Raw genomic sequence first — 21,994 nt, 5'->3', positions numbered from 1 at the left:
ACCAGAGTCACTAATTCAGTCATTTTTCTTATGACTCCATGTCCTTTTGCCTGGATGAATGACCACTTTGAAGTACTAAGAAATGATCATTCTAAGACTTTTCACTTTTATTAAAGTTTATATGTTAGAATTCTGTTCTTTGAACAGCTGTTTTAACTTAAGATCTAGCTAAATAATGGTTTATTACACACCTTTTTCTCATCAGGAGTAAACTGTATAATGAAGGTGGTGTCCATTCCAGGAGCCACTTTGTGTCCTACATCATGTGGACTAATGATCTTGAAGTACGGAGAATCAGTCTGAGTCACCTTGACCAGACGAGCAATCTGAAAAGGCATAAACGATAATGTTGGTTATTGTTAATAATATTTATTTAGCTCTGAATGATTTGTAAATTATACATGTACGACCCATACATGACTCAATGCAAGAGACATCTGCATTCCACAGGAAAATGAATTTTTGTAATACAAACTGGAAAGGAGAAATCAATCACAGACAAATGTAACCGAATTTACCTTGTCATTATTCCTCAGTTGTAAAGGAACCTGGTACGTCTCAAATGGGTTGAAATTTTGGAACACAATATCAGATGGAAATGGTTGAAACAAAGGCTCCTCTATATCCATGGTGGTGAACTACATGGATAACAACAACAAAGTATTACATCAGTATAATAAAACCTGAGTCTATACAATCATGTCCTTATGGCCCATACACCTAGATCTTTACAATGATGGTATCCACAATTTAAAGCCAGCAGGAGTAATATGATACCCCCTGGATAGGATTCTAGGGTTCATAGTAGGTTTTAATAATAAGATGCAATTCCATAACAATTTGTTGGTTGCCAAACCAATAATATTTGCCACTTCCTACATTGTATAACATATGCTGTGGTGCTACAGCATATACCCTTGGTACAATTTGACAGTTTCCTTTGTTCCAATGTATGGTAATAATAATACGATAACGAATATAAAGCAAAGGGAAATACCGGATTGTACCAGGGGGCTAAAATTAAACCACAACATATACATGTATATGCTTCTTGGCTGAGAGAAGAACTGCGCGAGTTAAGTGGCTTATACCCACACAGGAGTGATCCTTACCCTGTCTTAAACCCATATCCATCAATCCTAAGTCTAGTGCATATACACTTTGTACCAACAGACCACCATATCTCCCATCACCCTAGCTACCGTACTGTATGAGTATATAGCAAACATTTTTCATATGAAACAATCCAAAACTACACTAATATGAGACAAGAGTTTTTAGTGTGTGGTCACTTCTAAGCCAGGTGAGCCTGACGGGCAAATCAAAATTCAAATATTATAGTAATAATTTAATTGAAGTTCTATAAACTAAAATGTCTACAAACCGGGCCGGAAAAAATCCAGGTCCGATTGCCCAGGGCAAGTAAATGTTGCTTTTTGGCAAGTGAAAATAGAAGTTCAGTGGCCTGGCAGGCAAGTGAAATTTACATGTAGCCTCAGTAGTCTTGTGAATTTGAATGAAAATGTCAGCTTGAAAATGGTTATTTCCAGTCAGAGAATATTTCAAAAGTTAAGACTGCAAGATGAGTAAGACATTGAGTTGAAAATCCAAGCATACTTTGTTCATGTCTGTCCTCTGATTGCCATAATAGTTGCCACCTCGGCAAGTAACATTTAAGTGGGTCCAAGTGAAATCTGAAATTTACAAGCCCACTGGACAAGTGGATTTCAAATTTTCTTTTCCTGCCCTATACATGACTGTAACAACAACATCATCATTTTATTTCATTCCTGATATCTTGACTTTGGACTGTGTAATGTCACTCTTACACAGCCAAAACCAATCAGGACTACGTACAGCAACCTGTTACACCGGTGTATAAACACCATGATTAATTTTATGCATAATAGGGGAGTTAAGCTTTGAGTACAAGTGCGAGATTGAGTATGAGTATGACTTTCAATTCTAGTTTGCAGGCTCCACATTATCACATCACGTACCCATCTCATCCCATGTGATACCCTCTCTACCTAAAACCAACAGGTAGAGCAAGACCTCTTGGAGCGTCACTGGTTTGAAATATGAAAATCGTACTCGTTCTTAATCTTGTACTCATAGTCCACTCAATCTAATGGTCCCTATTACTTCTATAAGCTCTGACCTTCTGAAGAGTCTGTTCTGACATGTCCAGTAATTCAATGATCTGAGGCACCCTCATCTCGTATGTGAGCTTTAATCTTTCATCTGTGGTAAGCTGCATTTCAGCCATGTAAGCAGATGGTGCTTGCTACATGTGTACGTTAAATTAACAGACAGATGTTTCTCAATATCACTGTTTTACTAGGATAATTGCACTGCAAATGTGCAGTGCGTATGATTTACTTGTACATGTAGTTACTACTCGCTCTTAGGCAGATTAAGAAAATAGTTCAATTCTCAGTCAGCTTATGTGAAAAGTTCAGACTGCAGAATTCACTTATCCAGTTAATAAGTACACAGCTGTGAATCACATAAAACTCACTTCGAGTTGTTTGCAGTCTGCACGTTTCCACAGACCTAACACTGACCAATGGCTGTGCAAAATTTCAGCTTATCGAGTAAAGTGAATAAATAGATAACATTGCAACTACAGAATAAATCAAGACTCGATATAAGCTGTCTTAATCTTAATAAATAACCATTACGAGAGCGTCAAATATGATTTGTGCTCAAGATCTATTTGTGCTAACTTCCATCATACCACGACAAAATTCCCAACAGCGCTTTAAGATTAGCATTTACCTTGTCATCTTCAGGACTTCCTTTCACAAGTTTAGGATTTCTTGGATGAACAACACGGCTTTTGAAGTTAGAAGAAACTGCTTTGCCTCCATAGCTCTCTCGTACAGTGGATTGAACTTCTCCGCGAAGCCCTCCTCCACGAAGTTTTCCTTGAGGCATTATTGTGAAAAAATTTTCCGTTCAATGGATAACTTTTCCTTCCTTTAATGTATCATTACCGATTTAAAATACATTCACTTTCCAGAATTTGTGCAATTTTTGTACGATCCATATCACAAAAACATTGCACTGCCATTTTCTGAAGTTTGAGCGGGAGTTGTTGCCATGGAGCTGGTGTCTGCTCGCGCGCATAAATTATGTAATTTTCCGCTGACCTTAGAGTGACGACTTGAGCTGATCGAAATTTCTCTACTTCGTCTTTCAATCTTTCATTCTTTCTCCGCGGGAAAACATGGTCGAGGCGGCTATTGCTAGAAATTTTGGATGGAAACTTTAAAAGGTACCATAATCTTGCTGTGTACCTAGTTTACACCTCAAATCAAGGCAAGAAAAAAATCCGCGTGTAAACGGTTTGTCGCTATATATGGCTGGGTGCCAATGTCGGAAGATATAAACAACTATCTGAATGGGAGGGGCGTTTGTTTGAGAAGGGGGCTTATCAAAATAGTAGGGTTCTTACTTTAAAAAATAACCTCCTACTCGGCTAGTTGCCCATGAGAGAGAACCCTTGTTAGAACAGAGTGGTTAACCTTACATTGGCCGCCAAACATGAAGCAAAAACGATTTCTACTTAGGAAATGTCATACATGTAAATGTTTTCTTAGTTCAATGTTTTGAAAAATCATTTTCCCGAAACTGACTTGAAAGCGATCATCTTAGCAGTGCGTATTGCGAAATTCGGACCACTCAGGGAGCCAATCATAATTCTCGATCTTGGACAGATCTAAAAGGTCTAAAAGTAAACTTGACAAAGATGACTGGAAAACAAATTGCAAATTCCTTTCCAGGTAAATCGCACTTTATTATGGTACGTTCACTATAGTGTAACAGTTGCTTTTCCTCATAAACTTAAAATGTACAAACAAATAATTCCATCTGACATCATTGTAACTCTTCTTCACCAGTCTCTTTCTCGTCGGTCTCATCCACGTTGTGAATTGCGCCCAAAAAACCCTGCACGCGATTCCTCAGTTGACTTTCTACTTGGGTTTGTTCACTGAACAGAGTGTCAGAAAGACAGCCGCGCTTAAATATGGACAGCCTCTTCTTTTTGTGAGCATCTTTAGCCTGCCTCTCTTTTTCTGGCCTTTCGTCAGCACTGTTAGGTAACATTTTTGCATGAAAAATAACGTAATTGTTTCTGACCTCTTGCTTGTCCTCCGCCTTTATCGAAGCGCGATGATTCCTCTGCAGGGGCTTATGCTGAGTTCTCGGTGTGAGCGACTTTCGACAACTTGATAATCCATGTAAACTACTTTTTGGTAACGCAACACTTATCTTTCTGCCGCTTTTTGTTTTTGCTCCTCCATTACTATATAATGCTGCATCATGTATGTTATTCCCTGTCACTTCAGCGTCTCTATCGCCTCTTTTACGCTGCGTTAAGTGTTGCGCTTCGTTATCGGTGCGCTGAGAGGCCACATGCTTCCTAAAAGAACATTCGCCTTCCGATTCTGGCGGGGTAATATCACGCCCTTTACCTCTTTCCTCTATTATGCGCCCAAAGTCTTCGTTTTTCAACGTATCACAGGAATTTGGCGTCGATGACTTAATTTTGTTGTCCAAGTAGGCAATTCTGATCAGATCCCAACCATTATTAGGTGTGGTCGCGTCCTTAGCACTAATCGAATCATATTTCAAATTCTCATCTCCTTCTCTTTGATTTTCCACCATTGGGCTCTCTACATAAGCTTGATCTTGGCAGGTAGTAGAAAATTTAGAGTCATGATTGTCTGGTTCGGTGATTTTAGCTTCCTTTGACTGCATATGTACAAAGCTGGTTTCACCTCGTAGTGGATCTTGATGAGATGAAACCCTATCACTGCTTCCTTGCGATATTCCACACTGAGATGAAGTCAACGGCAAATTGGCATCACAAGATTGGTGCCCACTGCTGTGTGATGTCTCATGCTCCGGCGAAGTTTGTATCAGATCAATGTCACTTGACGGCTCTGTAAGCGTTGCATTGGAAAGACAAGTATCAATCGCGTCATCGACTGTGGTATCTGTTGTTTCTTTCTCTGTCCATGCAAACTTTACTGATGCCTTCTCCCTACCACCAGAGTGGGTCATCCCCTTGCTTTTCTCGGCGTATGAGGCTGAATTTTGAGAAATGTCAAGTTCCAATTTCTCCGGAGCATATTGTCGTGGGCCTGCACTAGGTTTCCTTTCCTTGTACTCTCCCGGTGCCCCCGTTCGGGATGCGACCCTTACTGGCGCTGAACGAATTCTTTTTTCTTTAATTGAAGTATTGCTTCTTAATCTACCAGCTTTGTCTGTTGAGCATTCGTTCAGCATCTCGGTAAGATGTTGTTGCTCCCAGGGATCAAACACACAACTGTCTTCTTGAGACAGAGTCAAACTAGAGACAGACTCGTGGTCGTCCCCGGGCGTCTTTCTGCGCGCATAACGCGCGCATCGTTGAAATCTCGAAAGAGTTTCCAAGTCATCTACAGCTTGTAGACTTCGCACCAGTTGACTCAATCTCTCAAGTGTACGGCGAGGAAGCTTTGCCTTGGTAGGCTGAGGTCCCGTGTAGAAGCGCTTTCTGTAAGAATCGGATTCTGTTATCAGACTGTCAGCAGAGAACACCCGATGACAATTCCAGTAATCGCTTTCGGTTTTCTTCATTTCTTTCTCGAGTACTTCTCTCTGCTGTCGAAAATTGCGTTTCATTTGTTTGGTTTCTACATCGATGATTTGCAGCTTATGTTCAAGTTTCCTTTGCTCTACCATGTTATTGTGGTAACTGGCGTAAGCGGCAGCCAAATCAGCCGGGAGGGCTTTCTCTTTCGCGGTCTTTTTTTTAACTTTAACTTCCGGTCGAAAGAGTAAGGGACAGTCCATTGAAAAAAAAAATTGAAGTCACTCAGCCAGCTGAGTAATTCCACCGTTGTTCTTCATTTCTTGATTATTAGATTCAATAACTTAGCACGTAGCAAAGATTTTGTGTCCACAGTGTAAAACAGTAAAGCGCAGCTCACGGCAAGCGCGTGCAAAAGTTTCGTCACAAACGCTTAGTTCGTGGGTAAGTCGCGTGCAGCAGTTACAAAACATTGATGTCACAAAATATTTTTATTTTTGAGATTTTTTTCGGTTTTAAATGAAACCTCGCAAATAAAGGTAACTACAATTTGACAATAGGGTAAGTAAGAAACACTAAAAATATACTTAGATATAAACAGCTACTATATCTTCGTCCTCATTTGTTTTAATTTTTAATTTTTTTTTTGTAAGTGCCAAAAAGAGGAGCTTAAGTCAGACCGGAACGAACTAAACAACTCCTTGAACAAATATCCCCGACCAGTCCCGTCGGTTTCCGCGGTGAATGATCGGAGTCATTAATTAATAGGCACAACAGATTTTCAAATTTGTTTTCCAGTGGGTTATTACAGCGGAATATAGACCAGGGCGATGCATGGTCGTCACGGACACACCCCTAGTATCCTACGCTGAATCTCTAACGACTCACTCACCCAAAGAACCCTAAGAATGCGAAGGAGGCTATCACACCCATCCTGCTCCTCTTTTGATACTCTTTTGCTGTCTCCAAAAATGTCAGAATTTGTGAAATACCCAAGCTAGCCGAAATTCCATTTCATTATGCCAAAATTCAAATCTCAAAAGGCAGTACTAGGATTTAGCAAGTCCTTCTGCTGTTACTAGACATATACAAATGGCCTTAAATTAAAGAGGTTCTGATTAACAGACTTAAAAATTGTACCACCTACTAAGTAATAATAACAGTGGACTTTGTCAAAGTCCTTTGTGGTTAGCACTCGGGTTTAAAGCGTCGCGGACATTTTTATCGCTCCAGCTCGGCTTTCGCAGCTCAACTTTATTACACTCATTTGAATCAGAAATTAGACACTAATTTGGCCCCATCTACAGAACGAAACATAGATAACCGTGACAATAAACAGATTTATTTGCTTGATTTGTAGCAAGAAAGCTGTTTCAAGGGAAAGTCGACTGGAAAGCGTGGGCCCAAAAAGGCGTAGTCGATTCTTTCTAAATAGTCTCTATAGCTAAGGAATAAGTGCATTCGGTTCTAAAACCAACATGAGTCATAACCCAGCTCGGCTAAAACAAATAAGCGTGTACTACATATACACTACTGTAAAGAGTGTTCTTTTAAATATCAGACAAATATGTACATGTTGCGCGCAAAACAGACAGACATTTTAAGGAAAACATTTTTTTGATGTCTCTCACGTTAACTGTCGGACTACAACAGGCACTGTTTGAAATAAAGTTTAAAAGCAGCTGAAAAAAAGGTGGGAAACACTGAACCGCATTCAGTGTTTTTCGTATTCAATATGGACGTCGTAATCAAGTAAAGACTCAATCATATCATCATGCAATTCTTTTAGATGCAGTTAGAAGATAATTTCCAGTAAAACTTTTTAGATGAGAACAGGGTCACGTCGTGAAATTTTTTTCCGATTACAGCGCAATAATAGCGGCAGCAATTTTCACCTACAGCCACGATCAGGTCATGATCGTAAATTAAATTTTTTGGGCGCGCGTGTTATAAACGTTTCCGGCAGTTCCATGCGGTATTTCATGCATGATATAAAAAGTAGCCTTTTTGTACGGTTTGGAACGTGCTAGAGTGAACGTACTTTGTAAAAAAATGATAATATAATACGGACACTCTTTTAAAATTCGCCGATATGGCCGATAAAGATCCGGGTGATTCTGATAACATTTTATTCTTCGTAATAATCCCAAAAGAGGTCTGGTCAAACACAGTAATTACAGACGACGAGAGATAGGTAAAATACTTCATGGGTTTTTTCAAAGATCTCAGCCGAATATAACCGTGCGTTATATGATAAGGGTACATGATTGAAATATCTTTTGAACACCATTACTAAACAATACTATGAGCTCTATTTTGCGTTTAAGCAACATTCTACAAATTAAATATACAAAGTAAAGGACCCTCCGTCGTAATGTTTCAGGGGGAAGGGGTGATTTTCACGCTAATCGATCCCCCAAATTAGCTCTGTTAGGGCCCGCTGTTTCTTCGGAGGCGGGAGAAGCAAATTGAAAACATATTTCACTTTAATTAATTTATTAATCAATCAGTCATCTCAAAACAACGGAAACAAAGTCCAGGGTCGACCGGAAGATTTCATTACTGAAAGTCGTGATCCTGGGTGGGTCGACTAAGGAGTAGAAGGCTAATTTAGCGGTTCCTTTACGCTAATTAGGTTCAATAACCTTGTATTTTAATTGTGCAAATGGAGTTCTGTCGTCGTGCTGTAAGTTTGCAAATTTAAAAGCCTCTTTTTCTGATCTGTTTCTCGTTCTAGTTGCATGTTTACAGACCCCAGTCAAACTCAAGGTTATGTTGGAACTGTCCTGGAGAACAAGGAAGTAACACATGGCGTCACCGAGTTACTGGTTAGTCCTGTTTATCTCGAAATATCTGTGTCTAGCATATGTTGTGAGGGGCGTATATTAATTATCCCCTGAGAACTGGCGGTATCTATTTACGGGTGACCTCTGTTCCAGTGGGTGCAGACCGGTGAACAGACCTGTTTTGATACCACAGATGCATAATCAGTTCAGACGAATTATGTGTCTTACCTTTTATGTCTAGTAGCCGGAACGCACTAAGATTTCGTTTGTCTTGCGCTCTTCTTCGTAATGAGACACACAACCAGGCGCACTAAAAAAAACTTGCCTAAGTTCGTTGAGACGCCGGAACATGCTAGTCTGTCCCGCGACGTTTAATTTTTTGATACGGTTTTTTTCAGTCCGAGCGTGCGAGCTATAATAGGGGGCGGGAGAGCTAAAGCGAGCGCGGAGCGTGAAAGTGGCCGGGTGAGGCGTCTCCACTATGACTGATCGACTGTGTTCCGTGAAAAAAAAAACAAAAAAAAAACTTGCCCCTCACAATGTCTGTTTCAGCATAATTAAGAGGGGATAGAGGGAGGCCCCACAAACTTAAATCGCACGAGTCCGGGTTGTATAGGTTGCGAGGACTGTTCAGTAGCAGATGCAGTTATTAACTGCACGCTTTCAGTAATCTACCCAGTTTTACTTAGGTGCTAGTAAGGGCACATAGTAAGCTCTTCCCCCAGACATTAGGGAGCTTAAGCAAACCACGACGACGCGGCAACGAGAACGTCACCAATGCAAACAAAATGTTTAATGAGCAAAAAAATGGTTGTGCACATGCGTTATAAGCCTTTGTACATTTCTTTGCCGTCGCCGTCCTCTGCAAAACAAAACAAAAAAACAGCAACGTGCGAAATGACCAAATTATGCGTAGTCTAAGGAACGCGAACAACGACGGTTAATTTTTCGTATTTCCATTTGGAATTGAACGCTGTCATTGCATATTTAGCCTGAGCACGTTTTTAGAGCCATTGGCACACTGAGCGGCGAAATTCGCTGGTAAAATATAAATTCATTTTTGACCAGGCGTCGTCGTCGTCCTTGCTTAAGATCCCTATTGAAGAACTTTATCCCTTTAAACATCCATGTACAGCAAGGACGGTGTAGTGGTTGTTTCTAAAGCAACCGGCCAACGAAATGAGCTGTTAATCACAAATGACGATTGAATATGCATGTGCCAGCCTTGAGTAGTGTCCCGTGTGCTGCTCCGATATAACATTTTTCTGTTTTTTAATTCTTCTTAGCTCAGCTCAGACACATATTATTGAATAAAGCGGCGATGAGATTTAACTACGAGCAGATCCCTTATGTACCAGTTGACAGATAAATGAGCAGGAATGTTGTTTATTTATACATAAACCTTTGTTTTTAAAAATTCTATTTATGTTTTGTTTACTTTCTGACATCTGTAGTCAGTGATACATGATGGCTTCGCCAAAATTAGTCGCCTTCTCCAGTTAAGTTTCTGTTTTTTTCAGGCATGAGTTCTGGTTCGTAGATGTCATTTCTGCAGAAGGCTCAAAGAAGGTTCTCTCAGCCAAGGTTCAGTTTAGCTATAACTCGAAAGCCGGGTAAACATTGTAGAGATTGTACGCAAGTTGAGTTTTATGCTGATCATGAAGAAAGTGTAACGGTGTGTGAATTTTCGATCGCGTTGCAAAGTTACGAAAAAGAAACTAAAACCGAAAACAAGACAAAAAAGAAGAAAAGAAAAAGAAAAACGGCGTGTAGTAGTTGATATCAACTGAGGATTTCAGATGATTCCGGGTGAAAATAATTATTCATGCTTTCAGTTACATTAATGCCTTGTGGAAGCACAGATGCTAATTTGCAAAAATACTTTATCAGCCTGTCCTTCTATTTTCGTCTATTTACCAGCAGGGGGTCACTTCAAGGACAAAAGCACAGCCAACTCAAACGCGACCACTATAAATCAAGAAGTTATAAACAAGTCTGTCCTCGATTATTTGAATGCAAGATGTCACTGGTTTCTGCCCCAGAATGCTGGTATTAACGCAACTAGACCAAATGTGATTTCTAGTGTAATGGGTAGATTCATTTGCGTCGGACAATTTTAAAATCAAGGAAAGAAACATAAAGATTTTTTAGGACAGAAACTGAAGCCAGCGAAGCCATCCGGCCCATCCCGTTGTCTGAACTTTGGCTTACAAGGAACGTACCTCATAACTGGGGTTACTAAAATTTGTATGATGTTTAGCTAAAATTAGATTTCTCTATCATCCCAGAGACTGCTCTGAAATTACTCTCTACAGGTAGATAGAGTATCTTTTGAAGCGTTCAATTTTTTCGTTTACTGTTGTGTTTCAGACAGTATGCCTTGTTCGCGGTGCCTGCCTTCATTTACACCTTATTTTTGCATGTTTAGCTGCTACAACATTTTAAGCAAACAACAAATATATAAATCAACTGACCGACTAACTGACTGGCTGACCGACTGGCTGACTGACTGACTTACTGGCTGACCGAATGACTGGCTGACTGCTGGCTGACCGATTGACTGGATGGCTGGCTGGCTAACTGACAGGCTAACTGACTAACTGACTGACTGACTGACTCAGCGACTTACTGAACGACTTACTGACTGCCTGACTGACTGACTGACTGAGCGACTGACTGAGTGACTGACTGAGCGACTTACTGAACGACTGACTGATTGACTGACTGACTCACTGACTGACTCACTGACTGACTGACTCACTGACTCACTGACTGAGTGACTGAGTGACTGAGCGACTGACTGAGTGACTGACTGGGCGACTCACTGACTGACTGAGCGATTCACTGACTGACTGACTGACTGACTGACTGACTGACTGACTGAGTTAACGACTGACCGACAGAATGACTGACCAACAGACTGACGGAATGGATGAACAAAACGAACGAATGGATGAATAATATGCATGAATAAAACAGTAAATATCTGTAATTATGCAAAACTGGATCAGTGAATTATGCGTTATTACATCAAGAGTTTTCATTGGCTTAGCGATCATGGTAAATAAGCAATTATACCATGTTCCGACAAATATGGCAAGCGTACGAGTAATATTAAGGGGTATTTTTATTTTTTTCTGAAAAACTTCATGATCAGTAGAAATATTAAACTTACAGTAGTCCGACGTTTCTAATAATATTCTCAATATTTTAAGGCACGAGTGAATATCGAGGTGAATGTCTTACGTCGGAGTGCTGTTTTTAGTTTAGTGTTAGTTTGTTTTTCTATATTTTGAGGGCATTTTTTGTATATGGGGCATTTTTAATTGTTCCACTGAGGTTTGGTGGATACCGGGGGGGATGGTTATAGCCAACGAGGCGAGTAGGGGAGAGCAGCTTCCTGTCCAACGCGCGTTCTCCGCGCGCTCTAGGAGCAGAAGCGATGATGCGGTTTTCATTGCAGGTCATGCGCATGTGCTATGTCTAGAGCGAGTGGTGAAGTGTCAGTCAACTGAAACCCAAATTCGACATCGTGTGGAGGCGGAGAGTGAGTTGTCCCGAGGATGGTTAAATACTAACTCGCTTTTCTGATCTAACCTTACTTGCTAGCGAGCTATGCTTGCCGCGGTTTATTATGAGCGGTGGTCGCTTTGACTTTGAAGATGGTGGAACTTATTGCGGAGAATGGAAAAACAGCAAAGCGCACGGATATGGCATCTGCACGGGACCGAAAGGACAAGCTCGCTATGAAGGCTCTTGGCACAACGGATTCGAACTCAGCGGAGTTTATGTTTGGCCAAATGGTCACCGTTTTGAGGGCGAATGGCTCAATGGCCGTAGACATGGACTCGGTGTTGAATACCGAGGAAAATGGACGTACCAAGGTGAATGGGAAGAGGGATTCAAAGCTCGGTACGGAATACAGAAATCAGAAAGTGGAGCTCGTTACGAAGGAAGCTGGACTTCTGGTCTGCAGGAAGGTTATGGAATCGAAATTTACGCTGACGGAGGTACGTTTTAGCTTAGCTGACAAAAATAGATTGCAGGAAAGTCATAATTTATGACTAATTTGTCGGCAGACGAGTTCGATTTTACAGCGGTTGTAAAAGAATGATGGTCAAATTCGGAAGAAAATTAACTCAATTGATCATTTGTGTCAGTAGACAAGATACATTTACAACATTTGTCATTTCTTATTTTGGTAACTGCCTTAAGCGCTGTACTAAACTCGCTTAATCTCTTTAATATCTGTTCTTGTTACGCTGTACTAAACGGATTTTTCTGTTTTCGGGATTTCCTTCATCTGGATTTCGTGTGCGGGGAAGATCATTTCCCAGCTTTTTACTCTTTCCCACGCGTCACTTTGACAGTTCTTCGGTGCATTTTTTTCGCGAAATGTTGGCTGCTAATGGAGCTTATTTTGTGAATGTCGAACGTCGCCAAGGTCGTATTTTATGTAACAGTGATATCAATGTTTGTGGTGTTCCATAACATTTGATTGCAACTGAGATTCTTTGTAATATTGAATCAAAGCTTATTGCGGTGTGGCTAAAATTGAAATGAATCAGTGCGCGAGAGCCGGTCGACAGGAGTAAACATTCTGTCTGCTGGGCAAAGTTAAATCGGGAAATATTACATTTCTTAAAATACCCACAGTGATTATTTTATTCGAGACGAAACATCACAACTTAGACATAAGTTCAACACAATTGACAAAAGCAAACTTTGTTGCGCTACAAATTTGACAGAGCGGCATGCATTTTTATTTGTGGTGGATTTTTCTCGATTAGCGCTGAATCTTGCATCTTAATCGGTTTTAGCTGTTTTGTGAAATCTGTTATGCTTGACTTGTTCAACAGAATTCAAAATATCCGTGATCAGTGACTGTTTAATTCTTTCACTGACGCTCGGACAATTATTAGCTTATCTGTTTCTCAAAAGTTTGGAATTCACGAAAGTTCCCTTAAACGATTTTGGCCAATTTGTTCATCGGCTGTTAGTGTATAAAAAGCTCAAATGGGCAGTAAAGACGGAACCGTAGCGAGATTTTGGTAGTTAGGGAAAGATCGGGCCCAAAATAAGTAAACACACTCCATCCTTGTGGATTTGTCGTCACTTTCTTCTCTGTACAAGCATTTACAGTCTGTCAACACGCTAAACGGCTGTTGATGTTTTCGGTGAGTGTTTTCGTCAACTTTTGGACGTTTTGGCAGCGATTGATTTCGACTACGACGTTCTAGAACAAACGACAACTTTTCAGAAGCGGGAATGTTTAGCGCTGTTGGAGAGATCGCGGTTGATTGTGTTGTCAGCGCGCGCTCATTCTCCTGTGTCGCCATTCAGTGATTGCAAAGCTTATTTCAACTTCATAATAACTCAGTTTTAAAATGGATTGTGCTACGCTGTTTTCATTTTAACCGTGGATCGGTTCCAGAAAACAGTTAAAATTTCAATGACGCTCAAGGCATTAACAAGGTCGCGCAGGTGATTTTTGTTCCTGTCATGTCAGAACTCGAACGCCTTCGTGAAATCTACACCAGACATGTATTGTATTTCTCAGGGTTTTCATTTTGGCTAATTTTTCATTCTGTTTAAAATTGGCGATTTTAGTTTGTTTCTCTGTCCTTGTTGTGATTTCTTTCCTATACATATTTATTTTCTTTCATTTCGCGTTATTTTTGTCATATCGCTTAAATCAGCTGATCTTAGAAGTTCAGCTTTGTTTTTTGATGATTGAATTTCATTTCTGGGTAGTAGTTTCCTTTGTGCTTAAAACTTCCTGTACAGTTCTGCAAAGTTTTCATTGTGGACGAATACTGCATTGGCATGCGCATGTTATATAAATTGATCCAATTTGCGTAAATGTCTGAACAAAAGAGGCCAAGCATTAGGTGGTTTCATAGTAATTGTCATTTTATAGAGTGTCCACCGGCCAATGCGTGCATGGAGATTGAACAACCAAAGGAAAATACTTGACCTTTATTGCAGGATTTTGAAAAGGGTGGTGGACATAGGAAGGGTGCATTATTTTCTCAGGAGGAGCTTCCTTGCCTGAAAGGCAGTCACATGCCTGGGTGATCTTTCAAGCACATGCAACTGTGGAAACAACAAAGGTTTTTTGTAACCCTAAAGCGCTATTCTATTTCAAACCTAACTTTCACCCTTGGTGATTTTGAAATAAAACACATTAGTAGTCCTCCACTCATAAGTAGTCTGCAATTTGAGTTTGTGTTTACAGTTGATAGTTGATATGGTAACAGTTTGGGTTCAGGTTTCATTGGCAAGATATAAGCAAGCTGCTTTCTAATTTTGTGCGCCGCAGGTCTAGCATCTCCCACTGAGGTATTAAATGAGCTTTGCAACAATCTGTACTTTGTTGAGGAGTGAAAGGCAACCTTTTGTGGTCTAAATGATCAAAATTAACTGTCAATGAAGCATTTAATAGCTTTTGTGGCAATTCAGGCCTGCATTAAACAAGCAAACAGGTGGAAACCGGTTTATCTAAAATATAAAGCTTCTATATGTAGAAACCAAGGTTGTGGATTGGGGCCAAAACTGATGTAATGGTCGGTAAATTTGATTCAGGTCCTTATATAATTTATTGAGTTTTTCATATAACCAAATATGTGACATTTCAAGAACTAAACTTTTAGATATTATAATTATGTTCACAATGTCTCTTGGTGAGATGATTGTTTTGTTTACCTTGACTGCTGACTCAGTGTGAGCTGTTATTCTTGTGACAATAATATTATTGTTAACTCTTATTACCCTGTTAAGTGTTCTGAGCTGTCTTGAAATTTCTTGCAAAAATCTTAAGAGGAGAGAAGAGCTGTAAGACAAGGCAGCCATAGGAAATTAAACTGCATTCAAGAAAAAGAAATTAAGCAATGCTTATATAAATTAAATGTTCACGGAATTGTTTGTGCTACTGCTGGTCGGTATAGTTTGATGATGCCATGTGCATTCCCTTTATTTTGTGGAGGGGATCACATACTGAGTGCAGTCTATGTAGCTTATTTTCCTGTATCAACCTTCCACTAATTCATACCACAGGTTTAAGTCCACATTTTGGCCTAGTAGCCCATCAGGCTGGTGGTTTTTTCATGTTTTCTTACCCTGAAGCAACTAGGCACATTTCTACTCTCCTTGGATAGGATGCTAGTCAATTGTATGGCTGCCTGTGCAGGATTGTCATAAAGTTTTCAGTCAACTGTAGCCTTGATCGTCACACCTGCAACAAACTTGTTGTCTTTTGGGTGAATTGTATCAACTATAGTCCAGTTCATCCATAACATCAAGGGCCCATTAAACATACTCGGCCATAGCAGGTGTTATGGATTATGGCCCTTATTGACAGCCTTGCCTGTAGCATATAATTCACCAGTATCTTAGTATACATGTAGGTCCAGAGAGTAGGCTCATTTATCTAAGGTTTCTAAAGTACGTAGAGTGGACTGTGGATTGAATTTTCCAGGTGGGAGCCTTGGGGTGCCTTCCATTTAACCAAAAAAATTCTAATTCTAAACAGGGGCAAATGGTACGGAAGGTTCCTTGAAAAGTTTCCCAAAATTCCATGGCATACCACAAGAAGGCATTGCATAGCTGTTTTATACCATCAGAGTAAGAGAAAAATTTTGAAATCCACTTGTCCATCGGACAACCATCAAAGAGAATTTGGTTGTCCGAGACCCAAAAGTGCTTGTCCAAAAAGATATGTTCAAACTGTATTTAGAAATAAAATCAATTCAACATGTGGCTTTTGGTGTATTTTAATTTATAGCAATGTTAATTGTGAACTATTTACAAGGGTACAAATGTTATTAAAGATTAAAAAAACCCAAACATTTTCGACTTTATTACAAGTAACTCACCTTATACCCAGTCCCTGCAGATACGATGACTTAATTGACTCAAAAACATTCAAGTGTTTTTTTCTTTTTAATGACATTTTAAGCCTTGCAAGTAATTTTTTTCTTCTGAACCTAAAGCGAATATCATTGCGTTTTCTCTTCTTTTGATAATCGTGCTTTGCAAGGACCTTGCCTTTCTTCTTGCCATAACTACTCGAAGACTCAGTTGATTCTTTGCTCAATTCTTTGGTTGACTGGTTTGGAAGGAAAGCAAACAGCGTGGACTGACGCTTTTGAGATTCTGCCATTATTGACTCAAATTTAGAGCCTGGGGATTAGTTTTAACAGGCCTGGTTACTAAGGCCAGATGAGGTCACCGAAACAAATGAATGGCTGTAGAATAGCAAAATTTATAGGAATCTTTACACTTATTTTGTCAAGTTAAAGGTTTGCTGTTATTACTGTTAGACATATTTCAATTCTACTGCAACTTGAACCTCATCTCATCTCAGGATGATAAAATCCTTTAATCAATTTAAAAGCAAAGTTAGACATGGCATTCATGGAAAACAGGATTAGTTTAATATTTAAATTAGGATTTACTACTTCAATTTTTATTAATTAGTATTTAGCATGGACTGTTTATTAGTAGTTTATTAGTATTAATTTTTTTTTTGTTTATATATATATAACTTTAAATATTAGTATTACCTGATGATTTTTAACTGTGTATAAAGAAACGTTAAATAAAAATAAAATAAATAAAGAAGTCAATTTTCCTCTGTTTCTGTAGTTGTTTAGACATCAGAAATGTGCTTGTCCCACGGACAAGTCATGTTTAAGATTTACATGTCCGAACTAAATTTCTACTTGTCCCGGACAATCAGACATAGGTTTTGGCGCACCCTGACCATGCAACAGATTTCCTGTATTCTGATTGGCTGTATTTTCCATGACATGGTATAAATACTTTTAAGTTGCTAGTCAGTGTACCTGTTGGCTCAAATCCACAGGCTCAGTCAGTTCCCAGTGTATGGAATTTTGTGTTAACTGGTAAATGTTTTCTTCCCTAAGCTGATTTAGAAGCACTGTAAACAGAAAAAAAAATCATAGTCATCAATTTCCTAATTTGTTTTCTTTTTTAGGATACTACTATGGACAATGGAAAACAGGAATGCGCTCCGGGTATGCTATACGGAGTGGCGAAGTTAAACGAGAAAGTAGTACCACAAGGCATTACAAGCGTTGCATCTCTAGACAAACAACTGTGGATAACTTTAAATCTAATGGTGTGCTCCCTAATAGTAGTCAGAACAATAGAGCTATTCCATCACACAAGAAGACCCCCTCACAGACTTCTGATATCCAGTCACCAACTCCAAGATCACCCAGTGATCCAGAGAATGCTAGTCAAACAGGATCAATGAACAGTACTGTAGGCAGCGGGTCGGCACAGTCTTACACCGTGGAAACTGTTGATTCAAATGGGCAAATTGAAAGGGCAACTAATCGCTTGATAGAGACGTATAAAGGAGAGTGGAAGAATGACAAACGCCATGGATTAGGTATCATAGAAGACACTGATGGGTTTAGCTATACCGGCGAATGGAGTGAAAATATGCGTCATGGTTTGGGTGTAGCTTTCTTTCCAGATGGAACAAAACTTGAAGGAGAGTGGAAAAATGATGAGTTGGTTATAGATGTGAAAAAGAAGGGTCCATTAGTTTCTCTTGTTACTAGATTCAAACAACGACTCAGAGTTATCTGTGAGGGAGCCCAAGATGCAGCAGAGAAAGCAGAGCAGAAGTCTCAGATTGCATTGTCCAGAGCTGCGGCATCACGGGACAAAGCTGCAGATGCCATCAGTGCTGCTGAGAATGCTGTTTCAGCAGCAGCTGTAGCTCAAAAACGAGTCCGGGCAATCATGTCTAAAATGAAAGACAAAACATAGAGGAGAAGATGCTGTTTTGCTGTGACAGAATATTTTTTGAGGCCGTTTCCCGGGGGATGTTTAGCACCTCACTTAGCGCCCCATTAACATGTATTGCCACAAGGGAATATCAACCATATACCCAAGCACAGTGTGGACTCATGTGGAAAACTCAATTCATGCATGGCTAGTACACTAGCTTGCTTTGGTGGCTAAAACAATGACAACAGATGTCAAGCTACACCATGTTACTTTGGACGTGCACTACCCACAAGGCTCTCTTGTGCAAATGATTATATACAGCTTTAGTAGGTCATAATTCTGTCTTATAATGTTGAAAATTACATGTGTCTGATACATGTATGCACTTTACTTTTTTCTGAAAGCTTAGGAACTATATAGTAATAGTGTTCATGGTTTAATTGCTAAGATTTTGGCATTACTGGTAGTGAATTTGTAGAAAATTGTGGCACAGCTAGCAACAATCTTGAGAAAGCTACAGTTTGTAAAGAGTCAGGTGTTAGGTGTAATTAGCAGTGCCCTAATGAGGCATATATGCACATGTACACTGTGCATTTTTCATTACGGCAGTCATTGCGAAGGACTTGTTTTCCTTGACGTCTGCCCTCGCAGACTACATTAGTGACAGACAAAGAGATCTTAGAAAGAGAGGTTGCTAATAGCAGTAGCGTTTTGGAAGTAATTTTCTAAAAGAGCTTTTTTGTTGCGATATTGTGTTAGACAAGTTTAGTGAAGACCAACTGTATTTACAATTAACCTGCTTAAATATAAGAATGCTAAATTTTGAAATGAATTTGCTTGAATTTAGGTCCACTATCTACAGAAAAGCTGCAAAAACAGAAAAAATTCATCTAAAAGCTCACATTTGGTACACAAAGTACATTGACTTCATTGTTCCTGGTGTTTAGGTTAGCAGTATTTTTATACTTAAACAGAATTTTGAAATTATGTCACATCTTATGGCATCATAAGAATGTCTGATGTGAAGGTAATTCCAGAGTGCCATAGAATGTCGTCTGTTAATGGTAGTCAACTAGAATATGTTAAGCGTTTGATGATTTGCACACAAATGTTGTTAGGTTTTATAGTTAGCATTATAAGTGGATATATTTGCTCTTTGGTATCACAGAATGCAAAAGTGTCAGATGTTTGGCTTATTTTTAACATTTAATTGGCCAAAAAAAATGTAGACTTTAATTTATTTGTGCATGTGTGTTGTATACAAAATACACATGTAAGATCAAATGGTTTATCCAAACAAAATTTGTTAATTTTTGTACCAGATAGTTCTTTTCATGTATTTGAATGCAGTTACCTATTCAATTTTGGCGAAAAAATATTTGAAGCCATTATACAAGCAAGGCACAAGGTATTGTGAATGCTTTGGCACAGAGAACTTGGCATTGCAGTGTTGTTAAGTAAGCATTTTTTAAATGTTGAAAAGCAGAAAAATTTAATAGGTTTCTCTTTTTTCTTCTTCAGCATTCTCTGTGCCCTAAGAATTGTTTCGAAGAGTGTTTATTTTTGTGCCAGTGTACCAGCAAACTTGTAGCAGTGCTGAAAGATGGAAAGTAGAACACAGTACTTGTATTTTGTAGACTCAGAGCAGAAACAGGAACTCCATATTTGTTAAGAAGCAATGCTATGGTTTATTCTTTGTAATTCTGTATCCTTAGAACTGCATTCTCCAAGTTCATTGCAAAGAACATTGGAAACACTGCATATCATTGGGAACAGGTTTTTAGCCAGATGGGTGTCCAGGGATCCTGTGGACGGCCACTTGTTAAAGAAAACTGTTTCATTTTTCATATGTTGCCTTATAAACTGTTCGTTTGAGCAGGCCTTTTAGCACATTTTGGACGTGCACTTTTCAAATCCTGACTAAAAGCCTGATTGGGAAAATGCCCTGAACTCTCAAGGTACTGTTGTGACCTCATACTACTGCTAAAACAGTTGTCACCCTTTATTTTCAGTGTTGTGCAGTGATCTGGTATTTACCAACAGCTATTAAAACAATGCCAGGTTGAAAAGGTTTCTACACAGTAAAAATTAATGATTGTCTAGGATTGATAGTATTAGTGCTTTTCACTCTTTTGAAAATGACCAAAAATTAAGACTGCTTGAAAGCAAAACATTGAATATTTGACTGTCGAGTGAATGTATAAGTGTTTTTTTAAACAACAGGTTAGCTGAAGTTTACAAACATTTTTCTTATTCCTTTTTCGGGTAATCTAAATGCTTGCACCTTTGGAGTATCGGTGACGTTTTAGCCCTAGTTATTTTAGAAATGATTAGCATGAGAGAAAAACGAAATGCATGAATTATGATGGCTTTATTTTTGTATCAATTAGTTGTAAATGGCAAAATGATGGGAATAAAGTATTTTTATAGAGAGAAACAAGAGTGTTTGGATCTGTTTTATACTCTTAGATATATTTTACTTAACCATGAAACAATATCTTATAGTGCCTACATGTATTTAGAAAACACAAGATAGCAATATTTTCTACTTGAAAGTCTATTAATGTAAAATATTTTAATGTAAAACTACTTGCATATTGCAAAGCTCCAGCCATGAATAATTTTTGTTCGTTTTGTGCAGTATCTGCATGTGCATGATGTCAGTTGTTATCAGATGTTGAATATTCATGAAGACTGTTGTATAATAATTATGGCAAGTATAAACAATTATTGGATGAGGTTTTTGTGATATCCGGAATAATCAAGATCGAGGTAAGTGTTATCAGCTGAAGCTGAAGGCTGAGGCTGATAACACTAACGAGACCTTGATTATTTCGGATATCACAAAAACTGAATCTCATAATTGTTTTATTATACATTGTGTTAAGGAAAATAACAACAAATGCATTATATCGCACCAAACACAGTTTATTTTCGACAAGCCATGTTCTTATGTGAACTTGACGTTGCTCTTGGAAATCATGCACTGCGCGCACAGCCTACAGATTATCTACTAATCTGCCAGCAGATTAGTGAATAATCTGTAGGTTGCACTGTTTCCCAGAGTTAACTGTAGGCTTTTAGCCAGTGAGAAGACAGATGGTGACTACAATGTCTAATAATGCTGATTATCGGTTACTGTTAATAGTCTTTTTCCAGGTCACCTATAACTGTTATTAAGCTAAAGTCTGCATATGCGCCATGTGGCCCAGCAGTCTGGCACTTATCTAGCAACTAGGAGACTGAAAGTATTTCTACTCCCCCTGGGTGGGATGTTAGTCTATTGCAGGGTTATCCCCCAGCATTAGATTCATTGCAGGTACCCAATTATACTCCTGAGTGGAGAGAGACACAGTGGGAGTAAAGTGTCTTGCCCAAGAACACAACACAATGTCCCTAGCCAGGGCTTGAACCTGGACTTCTCAATCCAGAGGCGAGCACACTAACCACGAGGCCATTGTGCCTCCACTTACAATAGTTATTTGTCACTAACAATTACGAAATGATCCAGCTAGACCTGCCATCTAAAATTCTCTGCCACCTCAAACTGAAACCCATTTTCATGGGATGGTTTTTAAAGTTTTCAGTCATTTAGTAGAGCTTAATCTCTTTGATCTCAAGTCCCTTGCTATCTAAAGGAAGTGTAAATGTCTGTAGGCAAATTTAAAACCCCTCACCTCAATGTGCAGTAATTATGAATAACCAAGAAAAACGTTGCACAGCCTATTGTAGTTATTACTATGTAGTGCTTTCAATATGACCTGGCACTTGCCAGAGTTGCAGTGGATATTCTGTTGTGCATATTGCCAGAGAGCCATGTTGTTGAGTTAGCAGTTTTCAAAAATTGTTGTGGGTGTCT

General features: G+C 39.1%; 4 protein-coding genes across 5 annotated transcripts in view; 2 read left to right on the top strand and 2 right to left on the bottom strand.

Moving 5' to 3' along the window:
• Positions 1 to 3,088, bottom strand: part of LOC145465330 (hydrocephalus-inducing protein-like) — a 59,408-nt gene extending 56,320 nt beyond the window's left edge. For both annotated transcript variants that reach the window (XM_081449108.1, XM_081449109.1), the window contains exons 1-4: positions 2,782 to 3,088; positions 2,162 to 2,287; positions 519 to 638; positions 192 to 326 (exon numbers count right to left, since the gene is read on the bottom strand). In XM_081449108.1, the coding sequence (XP_081305234.1) occupies positions 192 to 326; positions 519 to 638; positions 2,162 to 2,287; positions 2,782 to 2,940 (540 nt within the window). In that variant the 5' untranslated portion in view covers positions 2,941 to 3,088. The remainder of the gene's footprint in view (positions 1 to 191; positions 327 to 518; positions 639 to 2,161; positions 2,288 to 2,781) is intronic.
• Positions 1 to 21,994, top strand: part of LOC145465016 (uncharacterized) — a 286,590-nt gene that overhangs the window by 219,125 nt on the left and 45,471 nt on the right. The window lies entirely within an intron of this gene.
• LOC145465217 (uncharacterized) lies at positions 11,614 to 18,957 on the top strand. The gene is made up of 2 exons (XM_081448992.1): positions 11,614 to 12,380; positions 17,369 to 18,957. Exons 1-2 carry the CDS (start codon positions 12,005 to 12,007, stop codon positions 18,172 to 18,174), a joined length of 1,182 nt encoding a protein of 393 aa, XP_081305118.1. The 5' UTR covers positions 11,614 to 12,004; the 3' UTR covers positions 18,175 to 18,957.
• LOC145465216 (uncharacterized) overlaps positions 20,414 to 21,994 on the bottom strand; it is a 6,181-nt gene continuing 4,600 nt past the window's right edge. Inside the window, exon 1 of the mRNA XM_081448991.1 lies at positions 20,414 to 21,994. This exon is cut by the window's right edge and continues 4,600 nt beyond it. The gene's annotated coding sequence lies outside the window, so the exon portion shown is untranslated.

Source organism: Orbicella franksi, chromosome 13, assembly GCF_964199315.1.
Source record: "Orbicella franksi chromosome 13, jaOrbFran1.1, whole genome shotgun sequence".
NCBI lineage: Eukaryota > Metazoa > Cnidaria > Anthozoa > Scleractinia > Merulinidae > Orbicella > Orbicella franksi.
The sequence above is the reverse complement of the archived record's forward strand: the minus strand, read 5'-3'. Positions and strand labels throughout refer to the sequence as shown.

Bases quoted from the DNA above. Each gene is read 5' to 3' on its own strand.
- LOC145465217 (XM_081448992.1), top strand. From the start codon at position 12,005: ATGAGCGGTGGTCGCTTTGACTTTGAAGATGGTGGAACTTATTGCGGA. The intron at 12,381-17,368 runs GTACGTTTTAGC...TTTCTTTTTTAG, and splicing joins CGAAATTTACGCTGACGGAG to GATACTACTATGGACAATGG.